A 14,723-nucleotide genomic window follows, 5' to 3' on the forward strand; every position below is an offset into this window, starting at 1 on the left:
CGAGATTGTGGAAGGAACAGGTGGGGCTTTCCAGGCAGGGGAATGGAATGAGCAGAGGCTCAGAGAGAGGCGAGAGCGAGCCTGGTGTGTTCAGGGAATGACAGCTGGCCCCACAGTTGGAGGAAGAGGTGAGGCTGGAGAGGTGGGTGGAGGTGAGGAGCCAGCGCTAGGCTTATCAAGGTAAGACCTGCTGCCATCCACGCATGGTGTGTTCTGGGCACAGCGGACAGAATGGAGCTCCCGGCTTTTGGAGAGCCAGCCTCCTCCATGGCCACCATCGATGGCCCAGCCCAGCATCGGGGGCCCCTCACCATCTGTGCTTCTGTTTGGTGAGTGGGCTGAGAACTCGGAGCGGGATGGGGGGTGGCCCAGAACAAGAGACATCTGTAAAAGTCAGATGTCAAGGGACATTGTCAGGGAGCAGGGGGATGTTTCAAGGGGCTCTCTGGGCTTGGGTTTCCTGAAGCATGTCAGAATCAGGAGGTTGAGGAGAGACTGCAAGTGTCACTGACAGGAAAGTGCCTAGAGCATGGAGACACAACTGAATGATGCCTTGGGGACATGCCACTCATAACCCAAGCCCCAGGACACAGGTCTGTGGCAGATGCCGTAATGGTATTTCAGCCGCAGGTAAACGTGGGGGCATCCATTCTGCAGAGAAACCCAAGGTTGCAGTGCCCGTGGGAAACCTGCACCCCCACCCTACGGGCGTCAGACCCCAGAGAACTCCTGCCCCAGGAACTGGGTCTTGCCAACGACTGCGCAGGCTTAGGAGCAGATGCTTCCCTGTGGAGCCCTCAGGCGAGCCCCTAGTCCTCGGAGAGACTCGCCTGGGACGTGGCTAGGCTGTCCCCAGACTCTGCAACCAAATACACTGTGAGATCATAAATGCAGGTTGTTTTAAGCCTGTAAGTGTGTGGTCACTGAAAACTACTAGTGAGGGAAACTGGGAGAGGTGGGGTCCCTGCAGCTGGGAGGAGAAAATGTGTCATGAGGGCAGAGTCGGTCATACGTGTGTTGGCTGCTGCAGCGGGAACACTCCAGGAGGAGGGGGCTGCGGTGCCTTTGGGCTTAGCGAGGGGAATCCACATGCTGGGGAACAGCAAGCGGCGGGCTCTGCCGCCTGGCGGGCGGTCTGAGGGTCCCTCCCCTGGCGCCTTTTCTCTGGCTCTTCTCCACGGGGGAGGTTTCCTGACATGTCCCCACCCGATCCCGCGCTCCCGAGCTTTTCTGCCTGCCTCCTTCCCCCACGGAGCCCCCGCCTTTCTCCATGAGTACTGCCTGCATTCGTTCATTCATTCGTTCTTTCCGCAGTCAGCTCGGTCACCAAACCCAGACTGACATCCCTGACCCTATCTCTGGACCCGGCGGGAGGCGATGGAGCCCGGAGGGGACAGAGGAGAGACCCGGGAGCCCCGCCCGGGGCGGTGCCCGCAGAGGTCGGGGCCCTGGAGGGCCCGCGGGGGCGGGCTGACATGAAGATGGCTGGGCCAAGGCCCTCGCACACGGAGGTAGGGAATCGCCTTTAGAACAGCAAAGCGGCCACGGCCGGGCCAGCAGGGTCTGCCCCACGGCCTCCAGGGCAGCCGAGCGCACGGTCCTCCGGGGCCCTAGAGCGTCGCCGGAAGTGCCCGCGCCGCGGGTTGGGGGGACGACGGCGCTTCCGGCGGGCGGCGGGGCGGCAGGTGAGCGGTTGCGGGCTGGGCGGGCGGCCGTCGCGGGGGCCGAGCCCCAGCGGAAAACTAAGGCCCGGGCGCGGGACTGCGTGTCCGTCCTGGGGTCTCGCTGCGGGAGCTGCACGTCCGCTGTGCGGAGAGGACGCGAGAGGCGGCACTAAGGCCCCGGCCAGGGACAGGCTCCCTGACCGTTGAGATGGTCTTGGGCACAGCCTCCCTGACCATTGTGACATTCTCGGGGATAGCCTCCCCTGACCAGTGTGACAGCTTCAGGGACCCCCAACCGTTGTGACGGTCTCAGGGGCTCCTGAGCATTGTGGTGACCAGTGTGACAGCCCTGGGGACAGCCTCCCTTGACCACTACGATGGCCTCGGGGACAGCCTCCCTGACCATTGTGACGGCCTCGGGGACCCCTGACCATTTGATGGCCTCAGGGACAGGTGGACTGAGAACCTCCCCTGACCGTTGTGACGGCTGTGAGGGGGTCACTTTGTCCCGGCTACTAGCATGGGTAAACCTTCTTGTTCTTTACTTGAAATCACTTTATCCCTGTAGGTCATATAGGAAGTATCCCTATAGGTCAGTCGTTGTGGACGTCCCTGATTTCAGGGCCGGGTAGGTTCTGGAAGCGAAGCCCGGTGTGATGAAGGCCTTTGTAGATCTTGAATTCCCCGCCTGCCACGTGACATTGCTTCCCCTCCCAGGAGCCTGCCTGTCTTCCCTTTCTGGTTCCTAAGGTGCTACCGTTTTTAAGTCTTTGCTACTTTCAGAATAAAACGTGACGTTTTAAATTACATTTTTTGGGACCAGCCCTGTCGCCAAGTGGTTAAGTTGGCGCACTCTGCTTCGGCGCCCTGGGGTTTTGCCGGTTTGGATCCTGGGTGTGGACCTAGCACCGCTCATCAGACCCCGCTGAGGGGGTGTCCCATATAGCACAACCAGAGGCACAAGTGGAATATACAACTATACTGGGTGGCTTTGGGGAGAAGGAGAAGAAGAAGAAGAAGAAAAGATTGGTAACAGAGTTAGCTCAGGTGCCAATCTTCAAAAAAATAAAAATAAAAATAAATTACATTTCTTAGTTGCAAATATGGGGCTTATATTAAAAAATATTATTGGCCACTGTTTTTTTTTCTTTTTCGGATTACCAGTTCATGACTTTACCGAGTGTTCATGCTTTCTCGTGAATATGTAGTAGTCTTTATGTGTTAAGGATATGAATGTCGATCTGGGTTGCAAATATTCCTCCTGTTGTTGGAGTTTTTTTCATTTGTTTGCTTTTTACATGAAATTTTCTCAGGTGGTTAAATCTGTCCAACTTTACCTTTGGTGTCAAGCTTAGCAAAATCATTCCTCAATCCAAAATGACACCATTCAATTAATTTTTCTTGGTTTTTTGGTTTCATACTTTATATTCAAATCTTTATAATTATCAGGAAAGTTTTAAAAGCATAGCTATTTCCCCAGACATCTGAAGCTGATTGAAGGGGCTGGGCTCGTCCTCATTCGTGGAGCTGAGATGGCAGCAGGCAGCTGGCAGATGCTGCCACACCCACCTTTGCTCTGAACTTTGGGGAGCAGGGCTGCAGGGAGCCCACATGGCCTGCACAGGGTTCCCACAGAACACTAGTTTCCAGGGTCTCTGTTGAGTCAGGACCTTGATTCCTAGTGACAGCAGCGGGCCCAGTGGGGGACGTGGCTCCTTTGGCGTCCCCAGGGGGGCTCTGACCCTCGCTTCTCTGAAGGCATTCTGACCTTGCCGTCACTCTCTGTCATTTTCTCCCCTTTCTTCTCTGGTACCCAAGCAGGTGTTCCCACACCTGGTGTTTCTGCTAGGTGCTGCGGAGGAGGGTCCCCAGGCTTGCGTCTCCAGAACCCACAGAGGCCACCTTGATGGACACATGCACAGGTGAGGCCTGGCAGCCAGGTCCAGAGGGGCCGCGGGGGGACTGTCCTGGGGCTAGGGAGGTCCTAGGGGACAGCTGAGGAATCGGGCTCCCCAAGTCAGTCTGCCGGCTGCAGAGGGACACCGCTGGCCTCGGGCGGCACAGCCCCATCCCACTTCCTTTCCCCTCACAGCCCTCCTCCTCGCACTGCCCGCTGGCCTCACCTCTCCCTGCTTCCTTCCTCTGCTCTCCTGGCACACTCTGCACCCCACTCCTCTGGTCCCCTTGCCTGGAGACTTCTGAGAACAAGAACACTAATGATATCGAACCGCAAGTGAGCTCGCTCTCCCATCATGCAGCAAGGCAGTCTCTGACGCCGGGTTCAGTGGAAGAAAGTAGGAATTTTATTGCAAAGCGCTGAGCAGGGAGAACGGGTGGCTCGTGCTGTAATCCCGAATTCCCAAAAAGCTACAAGCAAGGGTTTTTATTGGGGTCTTAGGTGGAAGGAGGGGGAGCATGTGCCCTTGGGGCTGAAGTTCTAAGAGTGCTCCGCACAGGGACGGCTGTCTCTTCTACGCGTCACGCATAGTGGATTTTAGTCTTTGACCTCTGAAGTTTACAGTCAGTCATTTCAGCTCCTCGATGTTCCTGTAAGGTGCTTAGGCAGGCAGGGGGCTGTCAGCAAGTTCCTCTCTATCAGCGTCCTCCTGCTGTTCTGCAAGGCGGGCTCAGGAACCTTGGCTATTTTGTTTCCCATGTTAACCTTGAGGGTACAAAGCACAGTTTCCCCCTAATCCAGGGTGATTTTAACTCCTTCACCCTCAGTTTCGTTAATTCTTGGCTCTGCTTCCCGGGGCCCAGCTATGTCAGTGGTCCTGGGCTCAGAGTAGGTGACCAGGAAGAGTCTGATGGATGAAAACCTGGCTAGCGTCCCGCCCATCGGCCATCTCCCTTTCCGGCTCCCATCCCACTCTGTACTGAAGAGTTAAGGCCACATTTGAGGGCTGTCAAAGCTGAGGACTCATATTCCATTTACTGTTGTTGCTATTATGACATTATATAACCAGTGCTAACAACAATGCCATCTTCCCTTAGCAAAGACACATGATTGCCTCGAGCCTTTCCCCACCACACTCTCTGATGGTTTCCACTCAGCAGTTGGGGCCTGGGCACAACATAACCACGGCTGCCCAGAACAAACACACACCCCCTGCACACCTGCACCTGATCCCCCTGAATTCAGGAACCCCCGTGTCCACGCACACATGCTCATCCCTCAGGGGCACTGCCATGGAGCTGCCCTTCATGCCTGGGACTCCAGGCCATGCCTCTCCCTCCCGTGTCCAACCTCAATCCTGTCCAGATGGGGTTCTGCACAGTCCTGCAATTTTGGACTAAATAATAATTGTAGCAAATGCCAACATACAGAGTGGCGGAGGAAGAGCAGGTCACTCACAACAAAACCACCCATTTTGAAAGGAATAAAGAGAAAACCCCATGTCTGGGTTGCCGGCCCCGAGTTTGTACCACCAGCTATAACAGCCTGAAGGAGAGATGTGGGTGGAGTGACATAGGGGGCCGTTGGATCTCACTGGCATGTTTGGTGACTGGCACCTTTGCTGGGGGAGCGAGTTTCTTCATGAGAAGGCCTGGCAGCCCCAGCTTCTGCTTGTAGGAGGACTCCTCCCCATCAGGGTTTCTCAGCCTCGGCACTGTGGACATCTTGGGATGGAAGATTCTTTGTTGTAGGGCATCCTGTGCATTCTAGGATGTTCCACAGCCTACCCGGCCTCTACCTAACCACTGAGTGCCAGGAGCACCCCCTCCCATGGTGACCTCAGAGTTTCCGGACAGAAGTGCCCTGGAGACAACGTCGCCCCAGATGAAAACCAGTGCTCCATGCTTAGGGCCCTTCAGGGCCCCTCGGAGGCTGGCACGGGAGGACACCTACACAGGGCTGCCTGGGGCACCTGGCCCGGCCTCAGGAGGCAAGCAGTTCACAGGACCGGAAGCCTGACCCGGCAGAACCAGCAGGAGAGGATGTGGCCCTCCTTGTCTTAACTCTGAATAACTTTTTCTTCATAAGTGCCTCTGAGTCACTTTCTTGAACTTCCAGGTCCACCAAACCACAAGGCCAGGGCTGGCCACCCCCGGGGGCCTTCTGTTTCTTAGCCCTTGCTTGCGGCCTCTCCCTACCTCCAGTTGCTCAACTGAACAGCCCCCTTGTTAGGGAATCAGTGGGAAAGCTCTGTGGATGCCACCCGCCTGGGAAGAGCATCCTTGCCCCCCAGCCCAGCCATAGGTGTCGTTATGACATCCGCAGTTCAAGTCCTCGAGAGGGGAGCGGCTGAGGACTTAACTGGTTCGGTTCAGTGGCTCAGGTTATTGCCTGTGGGTGGAAAAGTTTTCTCTTAACTTGGTTGCTGTGCTTGTCCTGGTGGTCCTGTCCTCCTGAGCCCCCTCGTGAGTAGGCGTCCCTGTCTCAGCTCCCCAGGCGCCCCTGCAGCACCTGGCACAGGAGGACCCTGTGAAGGCCACAGTCAGTACCCAGCATTCTGAGATCCCACTATCATGCTCCCACATCCAGAAAGCTTCTGACTAGGTGGGCACATGGTGTGTTCCCATGAGCCAACGGGACTAGTTTAACCAGATGCCTCACTGCCCAACAGTCAGGACCGGGAGGGCCCCACCAGCTCCATCGTCCTTCTCACAGGCTGCTGGCCGCTTACTCTGGGTGCTCATTTCTCGCTGAGAAAGGATTCTCTTACTTGCATAGAACAGAGTCCTTTGAGTTGGTGGATTGGGGGAATTGTCAAGGATACAGGGTTGTCTCAGGGAGTCCTGGCTTGGAGAAACAGGCTGTGCCATCAGGGCACCCTTGTCCCTACGCCTCCCGGACCTCTGCTTCAGTTTCATTCTGCTCTGCTTTGCTGCCGACCAACTTTCATTGCTTTCCAGGCCACATGGCAGAGCAGGCAGCACTCAGCCTGGTTTCTGCCTCCTTCACTCCTGACACAGGTGGACTAAGGTCAGGGGCAGGGAGGCACCCTGCTGAGCCGTCCTCCGGCCCCTTGTCTGTTCCTGTAACCACAGCAGTTAGGAACGGGGAGGAGAACTGGGCTGGATTGGGACAAGCAAAATGACAGGTGTCTGCTGCCCACTGCCTTTGTTACCATCACTTCCGTCATCTCCACAGGTGGCAGTGCCGTCTCAAGTTCACATACAACTGTATGTTGTTCAAGAGTTTTCTTATGTCTAAAGTCATACATCCCTGACCCTCTTTTCCAGCTTTTCTGGCACAGGCATCCAGTGGTGGCCATGCTTCCAGCTGTGCTGCTGAGCAAGGGGCTGAGAGCACAGGGTTGGCACCAAAGCCAGTGATGTTAGGAGAAGGGGAAAGCCATGGAGAGAGTGTGCCAGGACTGCTTCAGGGGCCTCCCCGGGCACTGGGGCTTCGGGACCTTTGTGGGATTGAGGAAGCTGGAGAGAAGCCCGGAGATCCCCCTCGGGGACTGGCTGTTTATGAGAAAGCTGCAGGGCAGAACGGCCACGGGAGCACTGTGTCTGGGTCCGAAGTCACCCTGAATGCAGGCGCTGCAATGGATGGGAGAGGAAGCTGGAAAGGGCGGCCTTATCGATGCAGCACTTGCGACAGGGGCTTCAAATGCTATTCGGATGTGGTGAAGCATCAGAGCATTCACTCTGGGGAGAAACCCTACGAATGCAGCGACTGTGGGAAAGCTTTTATCCACAGCTCACATGTCGTCAGGCACCAGCGAATTCACAACGGGGAGAAGCCGTACGTTTGCAAGGAGTGTGGGAAAGCCTTCAGCCAGAGCTTCAACCTTATTAGGCATCAGAGAATCCATACGGGAGAAAGACCTTACGAATGTCCTGAATGTGGCAAGTCCTTCAGTCAGCGGTCAGACGCTGTTAAGCACCGGAGAATCCACACTGGAGAGAGACTGTATGAGTGCAGCGAATGTGGGAAAACCTTCATTCACAGTTCCAATGTCGTTCGGCACCAGAGAATTCACCATGGAGAGAACCCCTATGAATGTAAAGAATGTGGGAAAGCCTTCAGCCAGAGCTCCAACCTCATTCAGCACCAGAGGGTGCACACCGGCGAGAAGCCCTACGCGTGCCAGGAGTGCGGGCGCGCCTTCAGCCGAAGCTCCTTCCTCAGCGAGCACCGGCGCATCCACACTGGGGAGAAGCCCTATGAGTGCAGCGAGTGTGGGCGCGCCTTCCGGGCCCTGTCCGGCTTCTTCCGGCACCAGAGGATCCACACCGGCGAGAAGCCTTTCCGCTGCACGGAGTGTGGGCGCGCCTTCCGCCTGAGCTTTCACCTGATCCAGCACCAGCGGGTTCACGGCCCCGAGTGAACCTGGGAGGGGTGGTGGAGCAGGGACAACGTGCCGACGAGACTGGAGGGGGCGGGGGTGACACCCGTGAAAGCTTGCCCACGCCAAGAGGTTTGTGTGCTTCGTTCCACGTGCAGTGAGGACAATAAAGCTGTCTTGTTGGCTTAGTCTTGCCCAGGCGGAAGGCTTCAGCCTGTCTGTCTGCTGCCACCTTGCCTGGGGGCAGTCGGAAGAGAAGGGCGTCTCAGGGAAGGCCAGCTGTGTCGATGGGAATGGAGGTTTTCCCAGAGGAAGGGAGGGGATCGATGGTGACGTGTCCACTGAAATGAATTGTTTCACTTTCATAGCACTGTTTTTCCTGAGGTGTAATTTACATATGGTGAAATGCATAGATCTTAAGTGTTTGGTTTTATGAGTTTTGACAAATATAACCCGTTTTGACCTTTATAACTACCACACTATGAAGATGGAGACTATTTCCATCATCCCAGCAAGTTCCTTTATGCCTCCTTCAAGTCGACCCCCTCATCCTCAGAGGCAACCAGTGAGTTCATTTCTATCACTAAAGTTTTGCTTGTTCTAGAACCTTGTATAAATAGAACATTGTAATCTTTTATGTCTGATTTCTTTCCCTCTACTTAATGTTTTTGAGATTTATCCATGTACCTGTTGTATGTCTTTTAGTTCCGTAGCACTTTTTAAAAGGCAAGAGTCACTTTCTACCTTGTGTCAAAGCTGTATGTTTATGTCTGAGTCTCCATCAACGTGTGAGCTCCTTGTAGCCAGAACGGCTGTAGCACAGCCCTGGATACAGACTGTGCGCCCCACAACAGAGCAGCAAGTGCAATATGCTGGGGAGTGTTATGGAAGAGGCACGAAGGAGAGACCATGAGGCCTGGCCACAAGGAGGCGATGACCTCGATCCACTTGTTTTTACAGCATTTCAGTGTGCAGCGTGCAGAACTCTGCTCAGCCTCATGCAGGCAGTACAAGAAAAGGAAGCTTAAGATACTTGCACTTTCAACAAATGCTTCCTAAGCCCTCAGCTGTTCTATGGGAAGCAAATCCACCATGGTATCTGCCCTCGAGGACCCTACGGGCTGAGGGTGAGACAGACGCACAGCTCTCACTGGAACGGACACCCCAGGAAAAGTCCAGTAACATAAGCATATACAGGGAGTGGGCAGCGCGGGAGAGCAGCAGACAGGAAGCCTGGCGCAGGGGACGAAACCGGGAGGAGCTCCCAGGGTGACTCCTGAGCTGGTTCTTCAAAGATTTAATCAACACATGGATTAAATGTGTACAAAGCAAAGGCTGGGGCACACGAGAGGAATGTGAAAGGGTGTAAGAAATGTGCTTATAGGACCTTGCGATTTTGTAGTTGGTGATCCAAGACAAAGTGTAATAATAGAAAACAATGGTCTAAGTGAGCTCACTACTTGATCTGAAATCGCACATGACAATTCGACAGTGTTGTGGACACGCATACAGTCACACGCCGCAGAACGCCGTTTGGGTCAGCAACAGACCACATACACGACTGTGGCCCCGTACAGTTAGTGCCAGAGAGCCTAGGTGTGTGGTGCGCTGTGCCATCTAGGTTTGCGGGAGTGGACTCTGTGATGGTTACACAATGAAATCGCCTACCACCATATTTCTGAGAACATGTTGCTGTCGCCACATGACACATGACTGCAAATGTTACTTGCCAGATAGGGAGAGAGAGCTGTCTTTGTTGGGGAAAATATTTTGGTGCCTATTGTTAAACTCTGCCATGATGAATTCAGTGAGGTCACGTTACTGAAAGTCGACTGTAATGAACAAATCTGAGCAGTCACCTGGTGTAAGTCCTGGGGTCCGGCTCCTGATCCAGATCTGCCCTGGTCCGGCTGTGGTTTGGTGCCACTCCATGGCAGTTGTCTGCTCTAGCATAACTACCGACTGAATTATTCTGGGTCCTGGAGCTGGCTGGACTTCCAAAATAGTAGCACAATTCTAGGGCTCTTATTGGCACCTATTTCTTTTAAGATGTGAGCTTAGGGGGCCAGGGTGTAGTGGTTAACTTTGGTGTGCTCTGCTTTGGCGGCCCAGGTTTGGGGGTTTGGTCCCAGGCATGAACCTACACCACCTGTCAGCCATGCTGAGGCAGCGACCCACACACAAAAGAGAGGAAGACTGGCAATAGATGTTAGCTCAGGGCAAATCTTACACACACACACACACACACACACACACACACACACACACAGATGTGAGCTTAGGCTGCAGGGCTGTGCAGCCTGTAGGGGCAGAGTGGATTCAGTGGCACCACGGCTACTGGGCTGCTGGCTCTTGCACCAATGGTGCGGTGGGAAACTGAGCCTGGGACGCCCATGCTGAGCCAAGACCCTCAGATGTGCTGAAGGGTCCCAGGTTCGTGCTGCTCCCAGGTCCCAGGGGAAGCCAAAGCAGTCCCTCTTTGGAGCAAAGTTTCTGTCCTCAGAGCCGTGGTGCTCCTGCTCATAAGGTCAAGCAGAGAGCTCGCGGAGGTCAGCAGGCACACAGGAAGGTGAGTCCCACTGAATGAGGATCAACGCCGACAGCAAACAGTCATACAAGCCACAAAGGCGCAGGCACTGACAGTTACGCATGAAGTGTTTAAAGAAATAAGACAGTCACAGCGAAGAGAAAGCAATAGGACACTATCAGGAATGAAGAGGCAGGGATTTTAGAGGAGAACTTGTAGGAATGAGAAATGTAATTGTTGAAATAGAACTCAGCGGGCGGGTTAAAGAGCTGAGCAGAGCGTGCTGAAGAAAGCGCTGGTGCATGGAAGACGCCCAGGGCGATCCAGAGTAGCACACAGACAAGGAGACAGAGAGCAGAAAGCACGTGGTAAGGGCTGGAAGATCCAACAGGAAGGTCTGCCGTGGATCTGAAGGGAGCCCGGGAGAGAAGGGAGGAAACAGTGAAACCCGCACTGACACCCGCCCCAGTTATCCCAATTCCAACCTGCTGGGCAGATGGCTCCCCTAGCCCGCCCAGTCCCTGTCCTCCACCAGGGCCAAGGCTCAGATTTTCTGCAGGGCTGAGGATGGAGGGCCAGGCGGGGAAGCCAGCCAACCCCGTGTGGAGATGAGGCGTGTCCGCATCCCTACTTCTCCCCTGGCTCAGTCTCCCCACAGTCAGGCTGACAAAACATCAGTTAAAGGCGAGCACACTGACACTGTTCTCAGTATCCCGGAAGTCCCAGCCGTCCTCGTCCCGGAGTCACCCCCGTCAGCACTTGGGCCGGACGCACAGCTGCCCACCTGCGCTGAGGCTGTGCTCTGTCGGCCTGACTGCAGGGCCCACAGCCAACTTGCTTAGCCTCCGGCTGGCGTCTCTACAGGCTCGTTCCATCATCGTCACAATTCTGCGCTCTACAGGACTGAATTTCTTTGGATCCCACTTACAGTGTTCCAGCAAGGCTTTTCTTTATTTAATGAAAAACATAAATTCACAGATCCGGGAAGTACAATGTATATGAAGCTGCATAAATGAAGAGAGATCCACACCTAGATACAAGACAACTGAAGCAGACCAGCAAGACAAAGATCCTGAAAGAGAGCAGGGCCAGATCTCCAACAAAGGAACTAGAGTTGCACCGTCAGAGACTTCTGGAGTCAGCCGCAGAGACAAGGCCGCGGTGAGTGTCTTCAGCGTGCACACAGGACCTGGCGGCCTACACCTGGATGCCCAGCAAAATTAGTTTTCATAGATGAGGTGAAAACAAACATTTATTTATACATAAATCTCAGTTTATCACTAAGGAACTTTCGCTACAAGAACATCCAAAGTCTGTACTGCAAAAAGAAGGAAAATGCTTTCAGAATGATGGTCTTAGTTAGAAAATGGAATGTAAGCAAACCAAATGATAAATATGAATGTAATCCAAACCTTCTATGTATGAAAGAGTAACGTCACCTAAAATACTGGACAAGAAGAGCATGGGCGTTAGAAGAGGATTTAGGGGCTTGGCCCATGGCCGAGTGGTTAAGTTCATGCACTCTGCTTCAGCGGCCCAGGGTTCGCCGGTTCAGATCCTGGGCACAGACCACACAGTTCATCCAGCCATGCTGAGGTGGCGTCCCGCACAGCAGAACTAGAAGGACCTACAACTACGATATCCGACTGTGTACTGAGGAAGACGGGCAACAGATGTTAGCTCAATCTTCTTCACACACAAAAAAAAACAAAGAAGACAATTTAAATGGCCCAAGATCCTGTTATTGTTGTCAAGGGGTAAGACTTTAATTTTAGACTTTGACAAGTTAAATATGCATACTATAGTTTAATGTTAATTACTAAATATAAACAGTGCATATATTTCCAATCCAGTAGAAAAACAAAAATGTAATCATTTAAAATGAACAAAAACTTCTATCAATTAAAAAATAAGCAGGAAAAAAGAAAAACCTGGAAATAACTGGGCAAATAACCAAAGAGTAAGATGGCAGAAACCATCCAAACATGTCCGTGATCGCAGCAAGCCCGAGTGGGTGGCACCCCAGTTCAAACACGACGACAGGGAGGACCCTGCACCTCAGGGCCATGGTGGGCGAGTGCAGAGGGCAGGTGGAGGCCGAGTCCGCCCAGGAAGGAAAGGGACACTCGGCGGAAGCAGGCGGCACGGGACGAGCGGGAAGTGTGAACAAGGATGTGTGGCAACCTCAGGGACTAAAAGGAACTGTACCCATTAAAAAAGAACAGAATAGTGTTTCTAAAGGAACAATTCAAAAGAACGAACGAACTCTTAGAGATTAAATGTGATGGTGGGAATTAAAAACAAATTAGTGAGAAAGTTGAGAAGTAAAGTTGAGAAAACCTTTTTAAAAGAAAAAAAAGACAAGGAGATAAGATAGAAAGATTAAGACTAAGAGGAGTTCCGGGGGAAAGAAAGAAAACAGAGCGTGGTGGGAGTGAAATTATCAGAGGAATAATTTCACTGCTTCCCCCACACTGAGAGGCGCGGCACCGGAGTAGAAGCGCCCACTACCACCCTCTGCGGGGCGCGCGGGGCCTGAGGAGCGGGACCTCACAGGGACAGAGGTGGCACACAGGCCCCCAGGCCGGGCCTCAGCAGCAGGGCGACAGCCAGGACGCCCGGCAGCGCACTGACGAGGGGTGAGGATAACTCGCACCTGAAGGCCGACGCGGGTTCAGGTTATCAAGTGTGATGGTTCTGAAACAGCCTTTTCACGTGCGCAAACTCACCAACTTGTTCTTCATTCCTTTTCATGAGGCTGCTAAAGAAGATCTCCAAAATGAGGGGGACCGACAAGGAGTGAGTAGGACCCAGTAGGCAGGGAACAGCTACACGACAGACAGCCGAGAGGGACACGCACAGCGACAGCAAAAGGAAGCCCGGGCCGGGGGACAAACGGCCCGTCTCTTGATGGGAGGCGCCGCAGCTGTCTGACTGGTTTTACTCTCCTACGGTCCGCTGTGCAGCCAGTCACTGACTCTCCTCCGCACGCACAGCAGGGGTCCTCTGCGCAAGGCGCTCCAGAGCCTCGGCCAGTGGCCACGTCGGCCTCAAAGCCATCATCTCCTGCCCGTCCTGTCTGGATGTGCGTGAGCTGCCTCTTGAGCCACAGACCTGGAAACTAAAAAGAAAGATTATCTGCCCCCAAAATAGAGTTTTAAAACACCTCCCCCCCCGTGCCCACCTCGCAGAGACCCCAGCTGCAGCAGGGACGTCCTGCCCACCCTGCACGGCCATGATGGTCCCAGTCCATCCTCAGCCAGGCCTGCTTGTCCTGGCCACCTGGCGCCGCGCACCTACCTGAGACCTTTACTGAGTGACTTCCACCGGCCCCTGTGGCTCTGTCCGGGGGTGCCCCAGGGCACAGCTGCCACACCCCCTCCCTGCCAGCACAGGTCCTCTGAAGGCGATGTCCTTGCCTGCACTCTTGGGATGGCCCCATCTGTTGCCACTTCTCACTCGAGGACACAACGACTCCATCCACCCCATCAGGCCACACCTTCCTGCCGCCAGGTTGGAGCCCGGAGGGAGAGCCTGGCCGTGGGCACACAAGCAGCCCTCTGGGGGGAAGACAGGCACTCAGGGCCCCACTGGCCCATCTGCTCAGGGGGAGAGGACAGCGTGTCTGAGGGGTCCCCGCCCAGGGCTGCGACAGTGCGTGCGGGTGGGGGTACCCAGGCCTCCTCTCACGGGAGTCAGGGACCCCCTCAACCAGCCCCAGCAGCCCCGCGCACTGTTAGCGGGTTCTAGAGACAGGCACGTGGCCACAGCCCAGCTCTTGTCCGTGGCTCTGTGCAGGAGCCCTGAGAGAGAAAGCGGCTGCCACGGCCAGGGGACGGCAGCTGGGGGAGCAGACACACTTCAAAGGACAGGGCACGTGAGTGTCAGCGACCTTCTGTATAATGACACCACAAACACCTGCAGCAAAACATTTCATTGTACAAAATTCCCCAAGATTGCTTTAATAGTGAAAAAATAATAATAAACTCCAGTGAGGCACGAGGATGCTCGTTTAGAACTCAAAGTCTTCGCCCGCCATGTCGAGGGCCCAGGCGAACCTCTCCCTCTGCGTCTTGTTGTAGATCCTCTCCACGGGCACCCCGAAACGCTTACACCTGCGGAGAGCAGACCAGGGGTCTCAGGACACAGCGGGATGGAGGCCGGGACGCCTCGGCTCCCAGACCTGCTCCTCCTGGTCACGGCCACTGCCAGGGCGTCAGGGAGGCCTCCGAGAGTGCAAAGGGACCCAGAAGGGCAAGTGGGGTGCTCAGGGAATGCTCACGGGGCACA

General features: G+C 54.6%; 2 protein-coding genes across 17 annotated transcripts in view; one reads left to right on the plus strand and one right to left on the minus strand.

Moving 5' to 3' along the window:
- Positions 1-1,008: 1,008 nt before the first annotated feature.
- Positions 1,009-8,647, plus strand: ZNF696 (zinc finger protein 696). Of its 7 annotated transcripts, none has more exons than XM_070632174.1 (3): positions 1,009-1,511; positions 3,483-3,586; positions 6,852-8,647. In XM_070632174.1, exons 2-3 carry the CDS (start codon positions 3,571-3,573, stop codon positions 7,946-7,948), a joined length of 1,113 nt encoding a protein of 370 aa, XP_070488275.1. In that variant the 5' UTR covers positions 1,009-1,511; positions 3,483-3,570; the 3' UTR covers positions 7,949-8,647. The 7 variants fall into 7 exon arrangements, with proteins under 7 accessions (XP_070488275.1, XP_070488274.1, XP_008541109.2 ...); XM_070632173.1 differs by having other exon boundaries at positions 3,486-3,586; XM_008542887.2 differs by having other exon boundaries at positions 1,074-1,685; positions 3,486-3,586.
- Positions 8,648-11,357: 2,710 nt separating this feature from the next.
- TOP1MT (DNA topoisomerase I mitochondrial) overlaps positions 11,358-14,723 on the minus strand; it is a 35,917-nt gene continuing 32,551 nt past the window's right edge. For 6 of the 10 annotated variants that reach the window (XM_070632125.1, XM_070632126.1, XM_008542886.2 and 3 more), the window contains one exon: positions 11,358-14,548. In XM_070632125.1, the coding sequence (XP_070488226.1) occupies positions 14,446-14,548 (103 nt within the window). In that variant the 3' untranslated portion in view covers positions 11,358-14,445. The remainder of the gene's footprint in view (positions 14,549-14,723) is intronic. The other 4 variants (XR_011543537.1, XR_011543535.1, XR_011543538.1 and 1 more) reach the window with 1 other exon arrangement.

The sequence above is a fragment of the Equus przewalskii genome, chromosome 8 (genome assembly GCF_037783145.1).
Source record: "Equus przewalskii isolate Varuska chromosome 8, EquPr2, whole genome shotgun sequence".
Taxonomy (NCBI): Eukaryota; Metazoa; Chordata; class Mammalia; order Perissodactyla; family Equidae; genus Equus; species Equus przewalskii.